This window comes from Canis lupus, chromosome 12 (assembly GCF_003254725.2).
Source record: "Canis lupus dingo isolate Sandy chromosome 12, ASM325472v2, whole genome shotgun sequence".
In the NCBI taxonomy this organism is placed as follows: Eukaryota; Metazoa; Chordata; class Mammalia; order Carnivora; family Canidae; genus Canis; species Canis lupus.
In genome coordinates this window covers 13,190,529-13,210,274 of record NC_064254.1, presented here as the reverse complement: position 1 = coordinate 13,210,274, position 19,746 = coordinate 13,190,529, and the positions used below count along the sequence as shown (strand labels likewise).

General features: G+C 43.4%; 1 protein-coding gene and 1 long non-coding RNA gene across 2 annotated transcripts in view; one reads left to right on the top strand and one right to left on the bottom strand.

The window, feature by feature from the left end:
• Window positions 1-3,228, top strand: part of SUPT3H (SPT3 homolog, SAGA and STAGA complex component) — a 605,022-nt gene extending 601,794 nt beyond the window's left edge. The window contains exon 12 of the mRNA XM_049092126.1: window positions 2,157-3,228. Coding sequence (XP_048948083.1) covers window positions 2,157-2,165 — 9 coding nt within the window. The 3' untranslated portion in view covers window positions 2,166-3,228. The remainder of the gene's footprint in view (window positions 1-2,156) is intronic.
• On the bottom strand, window positions 2,450-19,299 carry LOC112641672 (uncharacterized). The gene is made up of 4 exons (XR_003124754.3): window positions 15,931-19,299; window positions 13,630-13,741; window positions 7,058-7,334; window positions 2,450-4,065 (listed from the first exon to the last, which is right to left on the bottom strand). It is a non-coding gene; the product is annotated as an uncharacterized LOC112641672 (long non-coding RNA).
• Window positions 19,300-19,746: the final 447 nt, after the last annotated feature.

Genomic DNA, 19,746 nt, shown 5'->3' with positions numbered 1-19,746 from the left:
AATCAGAAACCCGAACAGGAAAAAGAAATCCTATGACCTGGGTAAGTTGCTTAACCCTTCTTTGCCACAGTTTCTACATCGGTAAATGGGAATAATATCATAGGGATAAGATTAACCTCATAAGGTTGCTATAAGAATTCAATAATACTAAAGAAAAAGCTTTTCAACCTTGAAAGCACAAATGTAGGGCATTATACTCTTATTCTGCATTATTAATAACACTAAGTCACTGAGCCTGTCTGAGAAACATTCAACATGTGTTGACCACAGCCCATCCTTTGGCCTCAATGGAAGAGAAGCTGGAGCCTCCGGCACATGCACTGATGCACTGTGTGCTGTGCCCCCCACATTTGGGAGCCTGGGTGGACCACCAACAGAAGGCCCAAGGCAGTCAGCAAATCCACTGTGGGAACTGGCTGTTCTGGATCATGAGAGGCTCCCCAGAAGGTGGCATGGTGGCAATGGCAACCAAACACCAAATGACAACAGTGGCTTTTAAACAGCTTTTGCAGGATACAAAGACTTTGATTCTATTTCCTCTTTCAATTCTCACTACCACCAGGCAGGTATAAAATCAGACCCATTTTGCTGGCCTAGGACCATGAAATTCCTAGGAGAGTGGATCCACAGACCAAAAAGCACTTGGATGCCCTTTCTTGAAACTCGACTGTATCGAGCTGGTTGTAGGGACCGGGTGTTTTATATACGTGGTGAGGTGGATATTGCTGTTTAGCTTTTACAGATGGGGAAACGCAAACCCCGGGGTGGGGATGGGGGTGGGGTGGTGCAGAGTCGAGTCACACAGCTCATAAATGGCAATGCTCAGATTTGAACCCAAGTTTACTTCCTGTGAAAATGTTTGCTCTTTCACCCACTCTGTGCATCTCTCTAATTTAAAGGGACCTGAGCTGGGCCTTTGGCTCAGGTCGCAGTCCCAGGGTCCTCCCCTCTGCCTGTGTCTCTGTCTTTCTCTCTGTGTCTCTCATGAATAAATATTTATTCATGAATGAATAAATACATAATAAACTCTTTTTATAAAAAATTGTTTGAAAAGTATAACCCTTGAGTAAAACTGATTTTCCAGGGGCCATTCTTATCTATCTAGGAACAAGGGCTGTGCCCTCAAGCAGGTTTATTGTTATTGTTTTTGATAAGAGCCAACCTAATGTGTATGAGGTATGGGATACAGTCTTATGTGGGCTCATTTAAGACCTTAAATAGCGAGCTTTAGTACTAAGTATGATGACTACTGTAATACTGAGCTAGTGATGAACTTAAGTAATATTTTCTCATGTATGCAACTATAATATGAATATATCTGATTTCTTGGGGTGTCTGGGTGGCTCAGCTGGTGAAGTGTCTGCCTTCAGCTCAAGTCATGATCCCAGGAGCCCTGTGTCTCCCTCTTCCTCTGCCCTTTCCCCTCCCCCTGCCATTCTCACTCTCTCTCATAAATAAATAAATAAAATCTTTTTTAAAAAAGAAAATATCTGATTTCTGCTGATGATAAAGCTTTTGTTTAAAGGGAAAGGAAGAGTGGGTGAAACAGGTGAAGGTGGTCAAAAGGTATAAACCTCCAGTTGTAAAATAAATAAGTCATGGAATGTAATGTACAGCATAGTTACTTTAGTTAATAATGTATTGTTCATTGAAAGTTGCTAAAAGAGTAGATCTTAAAAGTTCTTATCATAAGAGGGGCACCTGGGTGACTCAGTTAAGCATCCTGACTCTTGGTTTCAGCTCAGGTCATGGTCTCAGGGTCATGAGATGGATCCTCCTCATTAAGCTCTGCACTAGCAGCGAGTCTGCTGGAGCTTCCCTCCCCCGTCCCACTCCCCCTGCCCCTACCCCCCAACCTCCACCTCCCACTCCCCACCCCCACTTGCACACTCCCTCCCTCTCTCTAAAATAAATAAATCTCTAGAACAAAAGTTCTTATCATAAGAAAAAAAGATTTTATAAACTAACTGGTAAAGGATATTAGCTAGACTTATTGTGGCGATCATCTCGCCGAATGTACAAATAGGAAATTATGTTGTACACCTGAAACTGGTGTGCTAAGTGCCAATTATATCTCAATTAAAAAAGAATGCTAAACTTCCATTTGAGGAGAATAAAAATAAAAGCATACTTTTTTTTCTCACCCTAACTCACAGACAGCTTGAAATATCACTCCAAGTTAAGAAAACCCGTGCTGGAGAGACATCTCCGGGGGAAGAATCGAGAAACCTGGCAAGCTGAAGCTAAGAGAAAAAGTCTGACAGTGTTGCAGGCCCACCTTTCAACCATCCTGGTGGAGTGGCAGAGTGACCTGGTGGGTGAACTTGCGCCCCTTCGCCCCGAGTCCAGCCTTGGTCATTGGATGAACTCAAGCCACAATGAGAGTCACTGCACAAGATGTGCAAAACTACCGTATTCGCACACTCTGGCTTCTGTCGTCCCTCGCTGCCCACCCCCACCTCTCTGAGCCTTGACCTCCAAATGCTCCGAAGAACATCACTCTCTGGGTCACATGGTCTCCTCTGGGAACCCCTTGCCGCACAGGAGGTGAGGGGTCCCTCTGTCTGGAGGGGCTGACTGTCGGTACCATTCCACCGTGAGAAATGAGGCTGAGACCAGGAAGGGCCTTTCAAAGCCCAGAAGTCAACCACCCAGCCTTTCCAGCCACATCTTGAAGCATTTTTACTATCAAGAAGGATCTGCATGCAAATTTCAGAATCTGTCTGCCGGTTCTCTTTGCAAAGAGTGTTGGAACCGTGGCACGAAAGGAAATCCAGAGAGACAGGGTAATGGGTGTGGACGACTGCTAATGGGACCCTCAAGTCCCTGGGCTGTCAGTCCTGTCTTCCTTAAGCATACGTTTGGAGTTCAAGCTCAGCAAGGTGGAGGTGTGTTCTGATTTGTTGATTCGGGGGGAAAATAACCCAAATACTCACCTTTTGGAGCTTTTGTTGTTTTTTTTTTTTAAATCAATATATTAACCATTCATATATTCGGTGAAGGCAACAGCATATTTTCAAACACTAGGTTGTGGGAATGTTATGAACAATTTTCCTCATGTGCTAAAAATTATTTCTGCTATAGACAATATGTATCTGGAAGAAAGACTGACACTGCTTGGGAGTGGGAGGGTATTTCTTTTTGACTCGTGTTACTGGTTTATCTTCCAACAGTTTTTCCTTCTCAGAATCTCAAGATGGAAAATAAAGCAAGAAATTGTAATAGTAATACCCCTGGGATGTTCATCTTTATAGTTTGGGAGTCAAAATATAACCCGTCCCCCAGTATTGTCTCAGAGGATGATGCTTGAGGCTCCAGCCTCTCTCCTTCCCCCAACCCCTCCTTCCCTATGTGTCAAGGAAATGCCAATATGTCCATCAGGCTGTCCTCAGTGGAAACTCCCTAGGCAGAGAATGAGCGCGTCCCTCCGCCTCTGGCTACTGTCTTAGTACAGGAAGCCCTGTGGCTGCTAACGAGTGTCCCGAGCTCTGATCGCTGCCACTACCGCTTTGATTTCAGGAGGCTATGGTACTGTCATGTTGCTGCGTTACAGTCTGGGCTTTAGATCCCTTCTGTCGAATGTCCACAACTTGAAATCTCTGGGAAGAGAGAATGAGGTTTTATTCCATTTTCTCCCAGAAGGCCTCTGAATTCCTGATGCAGATTTGCTCACGTCTTCCTAGTAAGTTTCAAGTCAATCATATGCAGACTTCCAGAATAATCGGCTTACTGCCGATGGTGTAGCAGTTATCTTTTGCTACATAACAGGCCACCCCATGACTTAGTGGCTTAAAACAAGAACCATTTCTTTGCTCACGATTCTCCAATCTGGAGGCTACCCTGAGGCTGGATGGCCCTTCAGTTGCTCTTGCTGGAACAGCCCCAGAGTTGATGGAACCTTTCCGTCCGGAGGAGAGTCTCACTTATATGGGGGTAGCTGATGAGTCTCGGGATAGCAGAAGCTGCAAGCGATCTTAATGCCTGAGCTCAAAAGTTCCGGAACAACACTTCTGCGAAGTCAGCCCAGATTCAAGGGGTGAAGAGTAGACTCTACCTCTCAGGACCCTTGAAGGATGCAAAAGACTGTTATTCTTTGAATTTGCAGACAGCCTACCCCCGGTTGGAATAAATCTTATCCCTGGAACTTTCCAGAAATGCCCATTGCACTCCAAGCTAGCAGGTTCCGTGATGGTGTGAGAGGAGGGGTTGAGAACTTGCTCTGAGGGGTTTATGAGGACAGGACGCAGGGGCATTCGTGGGCAAGGTGAAGGGCGGCCGAGGACACCACTATTGCTCTGAAAGGCAGGATCTCCGGAACCCCCTAAGCCAGCTCAGGGATTGGCTTTAGAAAGCCTCAGCAAAACTAGAACTGAAAATAAGGAAAAACCTTCAAAGGCTGTGGGAACCACTTCATGCCATGTGAATTATTGTCAACATTATAAGTAGTTAATAGAAACATGATTTTGGTTAGTAGGTAAATCGGCCTGATGAAAGGCAGGAGTGGGACCCAGATCCTCCGGCCCCTTCCAAATAAGGACTGCAGTGAAATGGGAAACACCAGCAAGCAGATTATGTGGCAAGCTGATTTTTGGCGAATCTGTCTGCTATCTGCAGAGCACTTAGAGTTTATGGTGTGCTTCCTCATTACTTATTTCATGTGGCTGATTTAACTCCATCTCATAAACTGATAGCTTATGCTCTAAGTTCATGATATGCTCGTTTACCCACAGATACTATTTATCCTAATCAAGACAAGCAGAGGAGGCCCCAGTTGGAATTTGCAACTGGTGTGTTTTGGAAGCTTGTGGGCAGGGTCACCAGAAACACATGTAACGGAGGGTACGAGGCACACCTGCTCCATAGACGAGGCAGCCGCATGGGACCAGCTTGTGATAGGGAAATTCTGGAGGCTAGAGCAGGGCAGCAGATGTCAGGAATCTCACTGGTATCTCTTGTGCCCTCATGTGCTATCACATGAGTTGGAAATTCACTTAAGCTCTCTGGTTCAGAGTAGTTAGGGAAATAGATCTAAAAGAAATTTTTCAGTGGATGACTTCAAAATTTTCTGCAAGTTCAGTAATTCTCAAATGGTGAGAGGCCAGAAGCTAGAATTCATTAGTGGACCTGAATTTAGAGCAAACATCTGCTGGACTTTCAGGCTGAGACCTGGTTCTGCTGCAGACTCTTCCAAGTCCCTGTGGGTTTTTTGGGTAAAGCTCTTATAGTGCTTATTAAATAAAAACAAAACTGTCTCTGCCAGGGTCCTGCAACATGAGGTGTATGGTTCTGAGACCTCTAAAACCATCACGTGGTGAGACACTCATAAGCCGCTTAACTTTTTGATGCAGAGCCTAAGGCCCAGCAGCTTGGAGGAGATGCAGATGTGCTGATCCCTAGGGCACAACTGTGCCTGCCCCAGTGAGCAACAGAGAAAAAAGAATCAAAATTCCATGATCAGGCTTTGAACGGAGCCAAACTGTGCACCCAAATCAGCACAAGCTGCTCTCTCCAACCAAAAGCCAAGGCCAGCCCAAGTGTTAGTTTTCAAAGCTTGTCCCTAACCAGATATTTTCCCAAAGCCTAGCAAAAACTCATTTGAAAAAATAATTGGACCTGTTTACATTTTTAAATGAAGATAAATGGGACGCCTGGGTGGCTCAGCAGTTGAGTGCCTGCCTTCGGCCCAGGGTGTGATCCTGGAGCCCAGGATCGAGTCCCATGTTGGGCTCCCTGCATGGAGCCTGCTTCTCTCTCTGCCTGTGTCTCTGCCTCTCTCTGTGTGTGTCTCTCATGAATAAATAAATAAAATCTTAAAAATAAGTAAATAAATGAAGATAAAAACCCTGAAATGGAATAAAAATAAAGCATAAAAGTGCTGTCCAAGTTAGACAGTTACTTCACTTGGTTCAGGTGTCTGGTAAATATAAGGTCATAGGCTATGTTACACTGTAGAATTTGCCAGAGAAAGTCTGCTTCTTATAGTAATAGCAATTTCGCAGCATATGTGACTTAGGCTATAATTCATTTGGTCCTCCCAATACCTACGAGACAGGCTCCACTTTTGTCCCCATCTTACAGAGAAGGACTTGAAGGCACAGGGAATTGAGGAATTTGCCATGGACTGCTGCCCCGCTGGAGCTGCGATGTGCCAGCAACCCTGTACCTCCCCTCATGCCAGCGGCAGACTATGGAACTAGCCAAGTGAGGCCATCGCAGAGCAAGGGGATCCTTAGCAGCAACATTGGTACTGAGGAAGCTGTCATCATATGTGGAATAGGAAATGGTATTTTTAGGATCCAATCATTGATGTGTATTTTTTTTATTAGGCAGCTCAGGAAATAGCTCCTTATAATTTTGTAGCACATATTTAAACAGATTTGGCACCTTGCAAGATCCCTAGGGTCCCACAAGCATAGGACCATAGGCCCTACTCTGGAGCTCCTGGAAATTCAAGATGTGCTGCTCTACCTCTGCTCCACCTGGCTCCCTCTGCCTGCTGTCTCTAGCTATCTGTTGCCTCCCCATACCCTGCATCTCCATAAGGAGGCTTAAGGGGAACTATCCTTTGGTTATGCTTACCTTTGCCATAGGCAATGCCCTTCAAAACTTCTTGGCTCCATCCAGCTTCCTATGGGTTCTACTTGAGCCCAGGGAGCCCCTCCTAGAGGACAGCTCAGGTGAGGTACCTAAACCCTTTGGCCAGGTGAAGCTTTTGCTATTACCTAGCCCTGAGGAACTCAGAACATGTCCCCAACTGTGAACTCTAAGGCCATACCCCTGGGGGCCCAATAACTACTGTACTTTATTCATCTTGGAAAAAGAGAGAGGATTCTTTGGTGAGGCAGGTGGATAGGAGTGAGCAAAACTGTTTCCATGCACACATGAGCCCAGGACCTACAGAAATACCTGGGTGAAGGGGACAAGGTCCTGCACTCATACTATTAAGGACTTGGAACAAAGTTGGATATTAATGTTGATGGGGCTGTATTTGCCCTGTATTTGTAGATGTGGACCAAACTGTTGTAACAAATAGACCCAAGATTTATTTCTTACTCACTTAAATAGTTCTAGGCAGCTGTTCAGAAAAGCAGGGTGATTCTCTTCCATGCCATTTGGGAACCCAGGCTCCTTCTATCTCATAAGCTTTATCACCCTCTAGAATACTGTTCATCCAGTTGATGGAAGGACAAAACTATGGCAGATCATATACGGGAGACTATGACCAGGCCTGGAAATAAGATACCTCACTTCATCTCACATTCCAATGGCTAAAACTCAACCATGTGACACATCTTCCCAGCAAGGGGAACCAGGAAATGGATTTGGTTGTGTACCTAGGAAGAACAGGAGAAAGGATTTTGCTGAGCAGCTATCACACTTACAGATTGGTGAGAACTCCTACAACCATTTGAAGTTACTTCATAAAGAATATAAGGAAAAACAAAAGGAGATCAAGAGGGAAAGATTTAAAAATTATTACTGACCACAACGAACTAAATAAATGTGAAGTTAGAGGTTAAAGTAACTAAACCATCTTTAAAAAGCCATCTAATCCTGAGAAAGTCATTGTGAATCTTTCATACAAAAATTGTTAATCACTGCTTTATGTGTAATAATTGACTATTAAAGATAAATTCCCACTCACAGGGAAAGACAAACTGAATTGAGTATATCCATTCTTTTAATAACAATATTCTCAGTGACTAGATAATAACCTGAAAATGCTTAGATTAAATGGAAAAATACAAGACAGAAAGTTATACAGAAAGATGACTGCTGTGATGACTGCTGTGTAAGAGTAAAACACCACCAACAACAAAAACCTGCACAGAGAAAAATACCAGAATAAATGCATTAAAATAGCAACAGTTGGAGTGTCTGGGTGGCTCAGTCATTGGTTAAGCATCCAATCTTGATTTTGGCTCAGGTCATGATGTCAGTCTCATGAGATCAAGCCCTGCCTCCATGCTCAGTGGGGAGTCTGCTTGAGATTCTCTCCCCCCCCCCCCGCTCCTGCAAGCTCTCTCTCTCTCTCTCTCTCTCTCTCTCAAATAAATACATGTTTAGAAAAAAAATAGCAATAGTTGTCTTTGGATTAGGAAACTCTAGGAGATTTGTTCTCCCTAGATCTTAATTTTCTATGATGTTTAAAAGTTTCCATGAGAACATACATCTTTGTGTAATGGGTATAGGTTATGGAAGAAAGATTCAAATCACCTAAGATGCCCCTGCCCTCATTTGTCCTAAATTAGACCTTCCTCTTGTATTCTTTTATTCCTTTCCATGCTCCAGAGGATCGGTCTGGATTAGATATCACTGGGCTATATCTACCTGGCATGATGGAATGTTCATGCTCACCAGTTTACTTACCACTCACCCAGGAGGTGCCCCCAGGATCCTTATCTTTCTGTTGGGAAAGAGGGAAGCAGCCCTTGCTCACAGGACCATTGTGGCAGGGCTTCCTGGGATGGGAGTGTCCAGAGCTATAGTTGGTTTTTTCATTGTGAGGATTTGTTCCTGAGCTCCAGCCCTGCTCCTATCAGCCCCTCTGCACCAGCAAAGTCCTTGCCAGGACAGGCATTAATTCATGTGTTGTGTGTTAATGTGTCTATGCACACTTGTCAATGTTCATCCTTGTATTAACAAGGTCAAAGACTGAACATAAGATCTACAGCCAGAAAACTTCTCTGTTTTCTACTCTATTGGATGGCTGACTTACATCAAGCTCTTGGGGTTTTGGATCATTATCTATGAACACATAGGAGAAAACATTTAAGCTGAGATTCAAAGGCAGCAGGAGAAAGGGTGATGTGTGTCTGTGAAGGGCTTGATATGGGTGCAGGTGTCTGGGAGGAGGTGGTGTAACTGAACTCCAGGGAAGATGGCATGGAATGCAGAAGGGAAAATGAGAAGGAGTTGAGGGAAGCAAGAGTTGGCTCCTGCAGGGTCTTAAAAGTCACAGTGAGAAGTTTGGATTTAATTTTAACTACTACTAGGGAAGTAGTACTAAGTTTTTTGGGAAGCCTACTAAGTTTTTTGCAGAGAACTACATAAAACACATCATGATTTGAATTCCATTTTGAGAAGAAAAATGGTCCTTGGGGCACCTGTGCGGTGGGGAGAATGGACTGATAAAAGGACAGAACAGTGAGTGGAACTGGTGGAGACCATCTTGGAGGTGATTGAGGTTGTCCACACAGAAGATCCTGGTGGCTAGAGGGGGACAATGGCAGTAGATGGATTCTACTTAAATTTCTCACTAGACCAGATCTGAGGAATGAGCGAGAAGGAACGACCAAGGAGGAACCTGAAATTTCCAGCTTAAGTAGATGCCACTGCCCTGATTGAACTAAAAATATCAAGATGGTAACAGAAACAGAGTCCCATTTCAGAAGTGTTAAGTGTGAACTAATAAATTAATTAATGCTTTCGATTTTCTGGGAAGGACCTCAGTTGGGTCTGTGATAGAGTATCTGAAAATTTGGGTAGAACATTAAATTCAGGACAGACTGATCCCCAATCACCTTTCATGTTGGTGTCATCAGAATACCATGTCCTAAGCTGGAAAGCAGGTTCCTCCTTTGAAAGATGAAGATAGCTGCACAGCAGTGGTATTCACAGGCTCAGATCAGTTATGGAAAGGCAAGCAACCCCACGGTTGCTGTCCCTTATTCTCCAAGGATTCTCTTGAGAATCCTGTGAAGCCACGCTGCAGATGTATGCCCTATGACCATGTGTGTAGGAAGGGTGAGGACTGGCCCGGAGCCACTGCTGGGACCAGCCATCGTCTCCAGCTCCATTCCCATTTTTGAGTTCAGCGAAACCCCAAATGCGTTTGGGCCCCAAACTCCCTTTCTTCTGCATGGAAGTCCCAACATATTTCAGGGAAATCTGTAACCGATTTGTGAACAATCTGCCTACCCTGGAGCAACTTTGTCACAAAATATAGTATTTTCACATTCTTGTTGAAACCACTGATGTGTATGCCCCTGCCCCACTCCCCCTCCCCCCCCCACTCAGCACACTCCCACCCCACCAATCAGGGCCTCTTTCCACACATGTAACTGTTGTAGAACGGATGCCAAACCCAGCAACTGGTTATCTCCAAAATAATTTCCATCTTCCATGGGGCCATGTGCTCCAGGGGAGTAGTTAGGAGAAGGTATACTGTAAATTAGAACAGCTTATTTTCAGAAGCCACGTTTTAGAAACTTGATAGCAGCTCTGTGTTCTTGATAACCGTGCTCCTTGGAGGGCAGCACACACGTCTCTGTTGATGCTGGACTGGATGCTCGCAGATTAGCTAGTTGGATCAGTCAAGTGGCTCAAGCCCCATTCCCTGCATTTTGGGATCATGGAAACCCCAAAGATTACCACCCCCCCACCCCTTCCCTCTGGGTTGAAATTCTGTGTATTGCAGATAAATTTTACCCATCTGTTTCTGATTCATTTACCCCAACTCATCATGATATTTGTTTTGTAAGAGATATTCAGCAACAAAAAGTGACTTTCAAATTCTTCACAGAGAAAGGCTTATGTCTTCTTGTGGACAAATAGAATGTCTGCTCTTGCAAAAAATACCAGAGTCTCTAAAATGTAGTGAAGAGAGAAGCCAAGATGGTGAGAATAGAAGTTCAGAATCCAGCCTCCATTTTTGCTAAATTCTGGTTGTCGAAGAATCGGGAGGGAGACCCACTCATATGGCATTCTAGGCTTCAATCTTGGGAGGGGAAAAGGAGACAGAAGACACTTCCTGAGTGATCACCCTAGAGTAGCATGTTAAAGGAAGCAGAGGCAGGAGAGGTGCTGAAGTGGTGACGTGGGATGAGGGGTACCCCTGGGAGCTGAAGCAGTCCATGGAGACCCCATCCCCAAGTCCACAGAAACAAAGATGCTGTGAGATGGTTTCTGTAACCATGACAAACACCCCACCTCATTTCAGAAAGGGTTTGAGACTGTTTATAATAACTGCTCCAGACACCACAATACTGGCAGGGCATTGGAAGGACAAACTCTCCTACATTAGGAGAGGACCTCTGCTTGGCCCAGGCCTTCCCCTTGGTGGTGGGACCTCAAGAGAAGGAGGCGTGCGAGTCCCACAGGCCAGACACAGGCATTGGCTCTGGCAGCTTGTCATTTCCATGGCGGTAATGAGGTTTTGGTGACCCTGACTTCTAGTGCCCATCTTCATCTGGCTGCTGCCACAGCTGGGGGATGAGGGTCCAGCTCCCGTTACCACCAGCATGTCTGGCAAGCCTGGACTGAGGCACAGGGAAACACTGAAGCAAGGGCAGAGGCAGGGCGCCATCTGGGACCAATTAGAGGCTGACTTTTATCCTGAGGCCTCTATAAACCATCCATCAGGGAGGCAAAAAGAAAAAAGCACAACCTTCTTTCCCTTTTTATTTATTGATTCTCAGCTTTGTTTATAGTGACAGTGGTCAGTTTCCCTGAAAGGAAATCACTGGAAATTACAGGGTGTTTGGTTGGGCTTTTTAAAAATTAATTTCCTCTATTTTTGTATGAATTTGATTTGCTCTCATTCCCTTCCACTAACTCATGCTTAGTGAAAAATCTCTTTTGATTTGTTCTTAATGTGGAAAATGTTGGCAGTTCCACATGGCAATTGGAAACACTCCGAGGAGCACAAACCAGGTAGAGCTTTCCACTGGCTTTTCAGAGCAAGGAGATAGTCTCTCAGAGGGGAGGCTGCAGACAGAGGCCTTCACCCGGCCTTTGCCCCAGGGCCAAGAAGCCTCCTCCAACCCCTCCTTAAGCCTCGCTCCCCCCCCCCCCCCCCGCCCTACATGCCAGTCAACACCTTGCCTAGGCTCGCTCTGTTTCCTGTCCCCCTCACAGCTCCCTTCTTTTTCTAGTCACATTATCCTTTCAAAAGAATATCCCCCATTAGAGACGCAATTTTCTTGCAAGCTGTCTACGGTTGTCCCCCAACTGGAAATTCACTCTTCTCAAATTACCTTAAGATGCTGCCTCCTGAGCTAGGTTGGGTTCTGTAGGCTCAAGGCAAAAGGTCTTCAGGATTCAAAACAGGCCCTTGCGTCTTACTTCCTCACAAAAACCAAGCCCTCAGACATTGGGCATGAAAGAAGGTAGCAGCTTCCATGGCAAGTGCCAGGAGCTGGGCAAGATCTCCTAAGGGAAAACCAGAACACCTGGCTCCAGGCCCAGTTCTGCCATTTACCGGCTGGGTGACCTTGAACAAGTTACTTTACCTCCCAAAGCTTCAGTTTCCTTAAGGAACATGATCATTGTTATTATCTTGCACCCCCTATGTACAGAGGCTATCCTGTGCCAACTTGGTGCTAAGCTATTTACTCACTTTGCCTTACTTCATCACCAAGGCCAGGGAGTAGGCATTTTTTTCCCCATTGACAGATGAGAAAACTGAAGCCCTGGGAGATCGATTTGTTTGTTTAACTCAACCATAGTTGAGTTCCTATGGAAATGAGTTGTGGGGCCCTCTGGGCTGAGGAGAGATCCACAGAGGTGCTTCCAGGTCCCGGCAAATGCTCGGGGTGATGGACACTGCCTCCTCTCCAGGTGGGCAGCCTGCTTCAGGGATCCAGCCAAACGGATGGCCACATCACTGGGCTGGCCACTGCCAGTCACAGGGCGTACCACCTGCCACTGAATTTTAAATTCATCTGGACATCCTTCTCCTCCTGTTCCTCAAACAGAGAGAACATTCTAGTCTGGTGTAAGCACTTCTCTCCAGTTTTTCTGCCATTTCATTGTGGTGGTTCAGCCCATGCTTGTTCCCGAAGTCAAACATCATCAGTTTCAGGGACACGATACAGATAGCCCCAGTAAAATCTGGGATCTGGGCTAGGACCCCCTCCTAGGCTGGTACAATGCTGGTCATTGGGGTCACTGACCCCTTTGTGGGTGCTGGAGTCTGCTCTGGCCTCAGTGAGCATGATAACATTTGGGCACAGGCAGCCAGGTGCACAGTGCCCGTAGCTGCCGAGGATGAGGGAAGCACATAGGCCTTAACCACAAGTAGTGCCAGGCCCAGTCCACTCACTGTGTGGCCTGGGGCAAGTTACTGAGCCTTGGTTTCCTCACTTGTAACATGGGGCTAATAGGAACTAACTTTTGTTTGACCAACACTTACATTGTTCTAGGCACTGTTCTGCGCACTGTATGTGCAGTGACTCATTCAGCCACATATCAACACCATAAGTTAGGTGCTAATGTTATCCCCATTTACAGCTGGGAACACTAAGGTCCAAGAGGTCCAGTAATTTGCCCGAAGATGTCGAGCATGAGGATGACTCACAGATGCTAGGTAAGTGGTAGTTCTTGCCACGTGAAGATACTGTCTGGACACAGCAGGACACAGCAGTCAGCATGTGGCAAGGCGGGGGCAGGTCCTGTTCCCAGAGCTGAGCAGGAGGCAAGGACAAGCTCAAAGTTCTGGGACTGGAAAAGTTCCTAGAATGATCAAGGCAGAGCCAGAGCTGGGATGCAGACTGGGCAAGGGGGGGTGAGAGACACAGCCCCGGCTCAGGGGGCAGCAGAGGCCAGAGCTGAGTTGGCAGCCAGAACCCAGAGGACGGCTGTGGAGGGAGGAGCAGGCCAGGCAGAGGGCAGAGGGCAAGACTGTACCTGTTCCTCGACTCGTTCCAGTAGCTGAGCGACACCAAACAAAGGCCAGGTGAGCAAATCTCCAGCAAGGAATCATGTCCATCTCCTCCTTGTCTTTCTCATTTACTTATGACTAAAAGAGGAAAGTATTTATTTCTAAAATGTATTACTTGTCCTCCACACTGAAATGTAGACTACAGTAAGAACTCTTCTTCTTCCCCCCTTTTCTCCGGCACAAGTGATGAGGAGTCCTTGGTTTTCCTGTCATACATTTATGTCTCCCCTTTAAAAAGCTACCCTAACCTGCAAACCACACACCCTGACCTAACAAAGTTAATCAGTGTCCCTTCCCTCCTTCCTAACAAAACAAGGGCCTTAAAAGGCTTTAACTCTGATTACCACCCCCATCTTTTGCATTTCTATTTTTTAGGATGCTTGTGTTTTTAATTCCCCTTACTGATTTTGTTTTAATTCCCTTTTAATTCAAATCAGTTGTTATTATTACTGTTTTAAAAATCAATCATTATCTAGAATTAATTCATATTTACCAGTTTTCCTGTGTACTATTTTTTCTAGCATCTCCTCATCTTCTTAATACAGTCCATTTCCCATTTCCTGAAATCTGTCTTTTAGATCTTGGAGTGAGGGTCTGTGAGTTTTAGATTCTCTAAGTCTCTGCATTAATGGAAAAATCTATATTTTACTTCCTTAAATGATAATTTATGTATAGAATTTTAGGTGGAGTGATTTCCCTTCAACATGTTTAGGAAATTATTGTATGTTTTCTGGCCTTCGTTGTTGCTGATGAGAAGTCTACCATCAGTCCGTTATTTCTTTAAAAGTGGTTTATCTTTCCTTTCCAGTTGCTTTTGTTATATTATCTTGGTCTTCGGTGTCCCGGGGAGTGCATTTATTTTTTATCTAGCTTACATGGACATGCATGTCTTTAATAAATTCTAGAAATAATTTAGCAATTATCTCCAAATATTTCCCCCTATGCTCTGAGGTCACTTTCTCTGCAGCTTCTATATGTGGCATCTAGCTTCCATGACCCTTCACCTCCTTTTCATATTTTCCATCTCCTTGCATCTCTGGACTCTAATCTGAGTGATTTCTTCAACCTATTTCCCAGTTCACCAATTCATTCTTCAACTGTATCTAACCCGCTATTTAACCAGTCATTGAGGTTTTTGGATTTTTGTTGTTGTTGTTGTTTTTTTAATGACTGTATTTTTTATTTCTAGAAGTTCCACTTGGATCAACACTGAGGACGACTTTTTCTTAGTTACTGTTATATTTTATTTGATAAAGTCTCTTTTATTTGCTATGTTGCTAGCAGGTAATAATAGATGATGACAGTTATACAGGATTCAGGCAGGGAGTACATTCTTGAGTTTACAAAGTTAGTTCATTACCTTGGACTTGCTTACTTCTAGTGGCACGACCTTTGAATTTCAAATAAGATTATAACTGGGCTGGACTCACTGTCCATAACAAAACTTTCTAGTGTGCCTCCCATACAAAGTCTGGGAGACCGGGATCCCTGGGTGGCGCAGCGGTTTAGCAGCTGCCTTTGGCCCAGGGCGCGATCCTGGAGACCCGGGATCGAATCCCACATCGGGCTTCCGGTGCATGGAGCCTGCTTCTCCCTCTGCCTGTGTCTCTGCCTCTCTCTCTCTCTCTCTCTCTGTGTGACTATCATAAAAATAAAAAAAAATAAAATAATTAAAAAAAAAAAAAAGTCTGGGAGACCAAAAACTACACTTCCAAGACTCCCTTTCAGGAAGAGTTTTAGATGAAAGTTAGGTTCTCCCAATTGGGTACAGAAATGAGACAGAAGCCTCCTTCCAGATGCTTTTCTGCTGGTAAGCAAGGCTATGGCGATACAAGGTCCATTTCATTTACATGGTTTTGGAAAAGCAGTCAAAGAACTGTACAGTCGAAATCAGCTTCTCAGTGTCTGATAACCAGATACTTGGGTGTTTCCAAGCAATGTTGGTGATGATGATGGCTTCTTGGTCTGCAGGGTTTCCTGATTCCTGGTTCAGTTCCTGAGGTGGTTTCTGGTATCCTTATCTACCTTCTCCCATCTTCCTGATTGGCAGGTCATTTTTACAGTTCTGGGAGTCCTTTCTGGTGGTCCAGCTGAGACAGCCTGCCCTTCCAACTCTTACAAAGATTTCCTAAGCAACAACTTCATGGTACTAAATCCCATTCCACTTAAAAATACAGAGTAGTTTCTGTTTTCCTGCACTGAACCCTGCATACCATACTATAATGTCAAAAGTAAGTCTCTTTACAAGCATAGTTAAGCTCAAATACCTTTTAGTATGTAGCACTGGAAACAGCCAGCCATGTCTGGGTTGAATCCTTCTCTATTTTCTGCCTTCATGGCTTAGGAAAAGTAACTGAACCTCTCTGTGCTTCAGGTTTTTTCTTCCGTAAAGTTGGGTTACAATATCTCATTCATAGGGTTGTTAGAGAATGAAATGAATTAGTGTACGGATCATTCCTTGTACAGAAAAGGAACTTAACAAGATGTAGAAAGAAATGTTGAGATAATATTTCTCCAGGACAAAATTTTAAGATCAGTAAAACTTACACAATATAAATTTCCATCAATCCTAACCTCTTATATTTCATTTTTGCTCCTTTATCTCTTTCACCTTTACAGCAGTCTTTCAAGTGAAGCTTTCTACTTCTTTCTCCAATTTACCTGTTTGGTGTTAAAACCTCTCAAAATGAACCATGTTTGCTATAAATCTTATGCTTAACGAAGCATTGTTTTCTAACTATCAACTCCCAAATTACCTTAGGCCTCAGTTCTCATTAAAACATAATGGAAACAGGCAAGATGCTGGAGACATAGTTAATCATAGCCGGGATCCATCAGATCTAATGTACCATATCCCACTAGACTCACCAAGATCTCTTTGGGAGAATAAATCACTCCAAATTTGCATCTATACAATGTCAAAATAGATGCCAAGTGTAGAACTTTCTTTTAAACACAGTGAATTCTCTTCCTCTTATGCCTTTATATGGACTACAGATGAGAACATGACACTCAACTCACAGCAATTGGTCATTGGTCAGTCGGCAGGGTCTAGCCTCTTCCATTGGTTCCCCACTTCTTGCCCCCATTTCTCTTTCCCCATCAGCAACCATTCCAATGTGTTTCAAATTCCTTGATTTTGTATACCTACTTGTAAGGACTACTGATATTTAAGGGTGCAGGGTGCAAATATTTACTTTGTATAAGTGATATGGTCCTATGAACCTCATTCTATTTCTTATTCCACCCCTCCCCCCCTACTAAACACCATATTCTTAAGATATATCCATATTGCACCATCTTTCTAAGCTATACAGTACTCCATAGCCAGCTCTCACCGCATGATCTATACGGGGGTTTCCCACCTCCACAATCTATGGCTCTGACATATTCCTTTATGGACCTAAAGGATGAATTCACTAGGTTATATGTGTGGGAGTGGGACAACTGTGATATGGGGCATAAACACACTTCATTGAGTATTACAAGGGTAGCTTTTCTGACACTTCCACCAGTGGGATATAAATTTCCTATTTCACCAGCTCCATGCAACTTTGGCACTATCCAACTTTTCAATGTTGGCATCCCAGTGTGTGAAGTGATACATTACTGCTGATTTGACTTGAATTTCTCTGGCTTCTGTTGAGTTTGAGCATCTTACCACGTGGACAGATGGCTTCTTCAGCCATTTGGGTAAACTTTTCTGTAAATTGCCCTTCCACATCCTATGTTGATTTTTTCTATCTGGCTTTCTTTTGTAAAGTTTATTAATTGATATTAATGTTTGGCAAGATAGATCGCTCTTTTTTGCTCATGTTTTGTTGACATGATAATTTGTGGACCTCTATGTTGCCATAAAAATTTTGAAATAAATATACTGAGTTTCTCAAAACATGCAATGGATTTTTATATTGAATTCACAGATTCACAGATTATTTAGGGAAGGTAATTTCAACCTTATAATGGTATACAATCCCATCCATGTATGGATATCTTTCCCAGTTATTGGGATTTTCTTTGGCATTTCTTAGAACTTTAATTTTCTTCCAATATTCTTTTTTTTTTAAGATTTCATTTATTTATTTAGAGAGAGAGCATGAGCAAACAGGGGGAGAGGCAGAGAAAGGAAAAGAATATACCAAGCAGACTCTGGCGCTGAGTATGGAGCCCTATGGAGGGCTTGATTTTATGACCCTGAGATCATGCATGCCCCAAGCTGAAACCAAGAGTCAGATATTTAACTGACTGAGCCATCCAGGCGCCCCCTCTATGGTGTATTTTTTTAAATTAAATTTTGGATACTTCAGTTTTTCTGCTATTAACAATATTATTTTGTTTTCTCTTCTATCCCTAGTTGACTACTTACAGTTAGAAAGAATGGTATTAGTTGATATTTTTATGAGTTAAACTTCCATCTAACAACCTTACTAAATAATCCTTATCAGTTCTATGAATTTGTTGATTTTTTTCTCCTATTTGCAGGTAAGGACAGCTATTTCTTCTCTACTAATCTTCATGCCTTTTCTTCCTGTTGTCTTGTTCCATTGTGGAGGGGGGGGGGATATTTATAAGTTATCCCAGGACCAATACTTTGCTCAGTAATAGCAGCAATAGTGAGATCCTTATTTTGTTCCAATATTAAAGGGGATCCCTAAAGTTTAAACATAATGTTTATTATAGCTTTTCAATGTGTTTGATGTTTATTGAGTGGAGGAAATTTCATCTATTTCTAGTTTGTAAAGAGGTTGCCTTAGTTCTTTCAGGCTATTCTAACAAATTACCATTGACTGAGCAGCTTATAAACAACAGAAATATATTTCTTATAGTTCTTATAGAAAGTGGAAGTCCAAGATCAGGATGCCAACATGGTCAAATTCTGGAGAAACCTTTCTTCCAGATTGCAGACTACCAACTTCTCACTTTGTCCTCTAGTGGTGAAAGGGGCAAGGGATATCTTTGGAGCCTTTTTATAAAGGCATTAATCCCACTAATGAGGATGGAGCCCTGTGGCCTAATCATCTCCCAAAGGCCCCACCCCCTATGACCATCCCTTGGGGGTGAGGATTTCAACATATGAATTTGGGGTTTGGAGGGATGGACCCAAAATTCAACCTATACCATAGGTTTTGTTTTCTGAACACATACAAGTGTTGAAATTTAGAAAGTACTTCTTTTGCACCTAGGATGAGATGATAATGTGATTTCTTTGTCCTTTTTCCGTGAAAATGAGGAATTCTATTGATGGATTTTCTGGTTTGAAACCATCCTTTTCTTCTTGAATAACTTCTACATAATTGAGATTATGTGATGTCATTTTTAAAGTAAGATTTTGAATTGGGTTGGAATTTCAAAAATTTAAGCTCTATGCTTGAACATATTTTCTGAGAATCTATACTGGCAGTAGAGTTTCAAGTCACAAAACTGTACATCCTAGCTCTTGCTCAGCTTTAAGAAATCATAGATGAGGATCTGGCCAAGAATTAAGACTAGTAAAGGACATTAGTATTATAGTAAAATAAAGACATTTACTGTATTAATTGGATTTAATGTTCTCTTTGAGAGAGAAACTCTGCTGTGATTTGAATGTCTATGGCCCCCCTCTATTCTGAATTCATAGGTTAAAATCTTAATCCCCAAGGGGCTGGTATTAGGAGGTGGGGCCTTTGGGGGTGATTAGAACATATAAGGGTAGAGTCCTCATAAATGAGATTAGTGCTTTTATGAAAGAGGCCCAAGAGATATGAGTTTATAGGGAAAAAATGGCCATTTATGATCCAGGAAGTGGAGCCTCACCAGACAACAAATCTGCCAATGCCATGGTCTTAGACTTCCCAGCCTCCTAAACTGTGAGAAATAGGTATTTGATGTTAATAAGGCACCAATCTAAGGTATTTTTGTTATAGCACACTGAATGGGCTAAGGCAAAAGTTAATGAGAGAAAAATCTTTGAAGTCATCAAATTTTCTTTTTCCCAACTATGACTCTAAATAGCCAGTCTCGGGGATCCCTGGGTGGCTCAGCGGTTTAGTGCTTCCTTCTGCCCAGAGCGTGATCCTGGAATCCTGGGATGGAGTCCAACATCA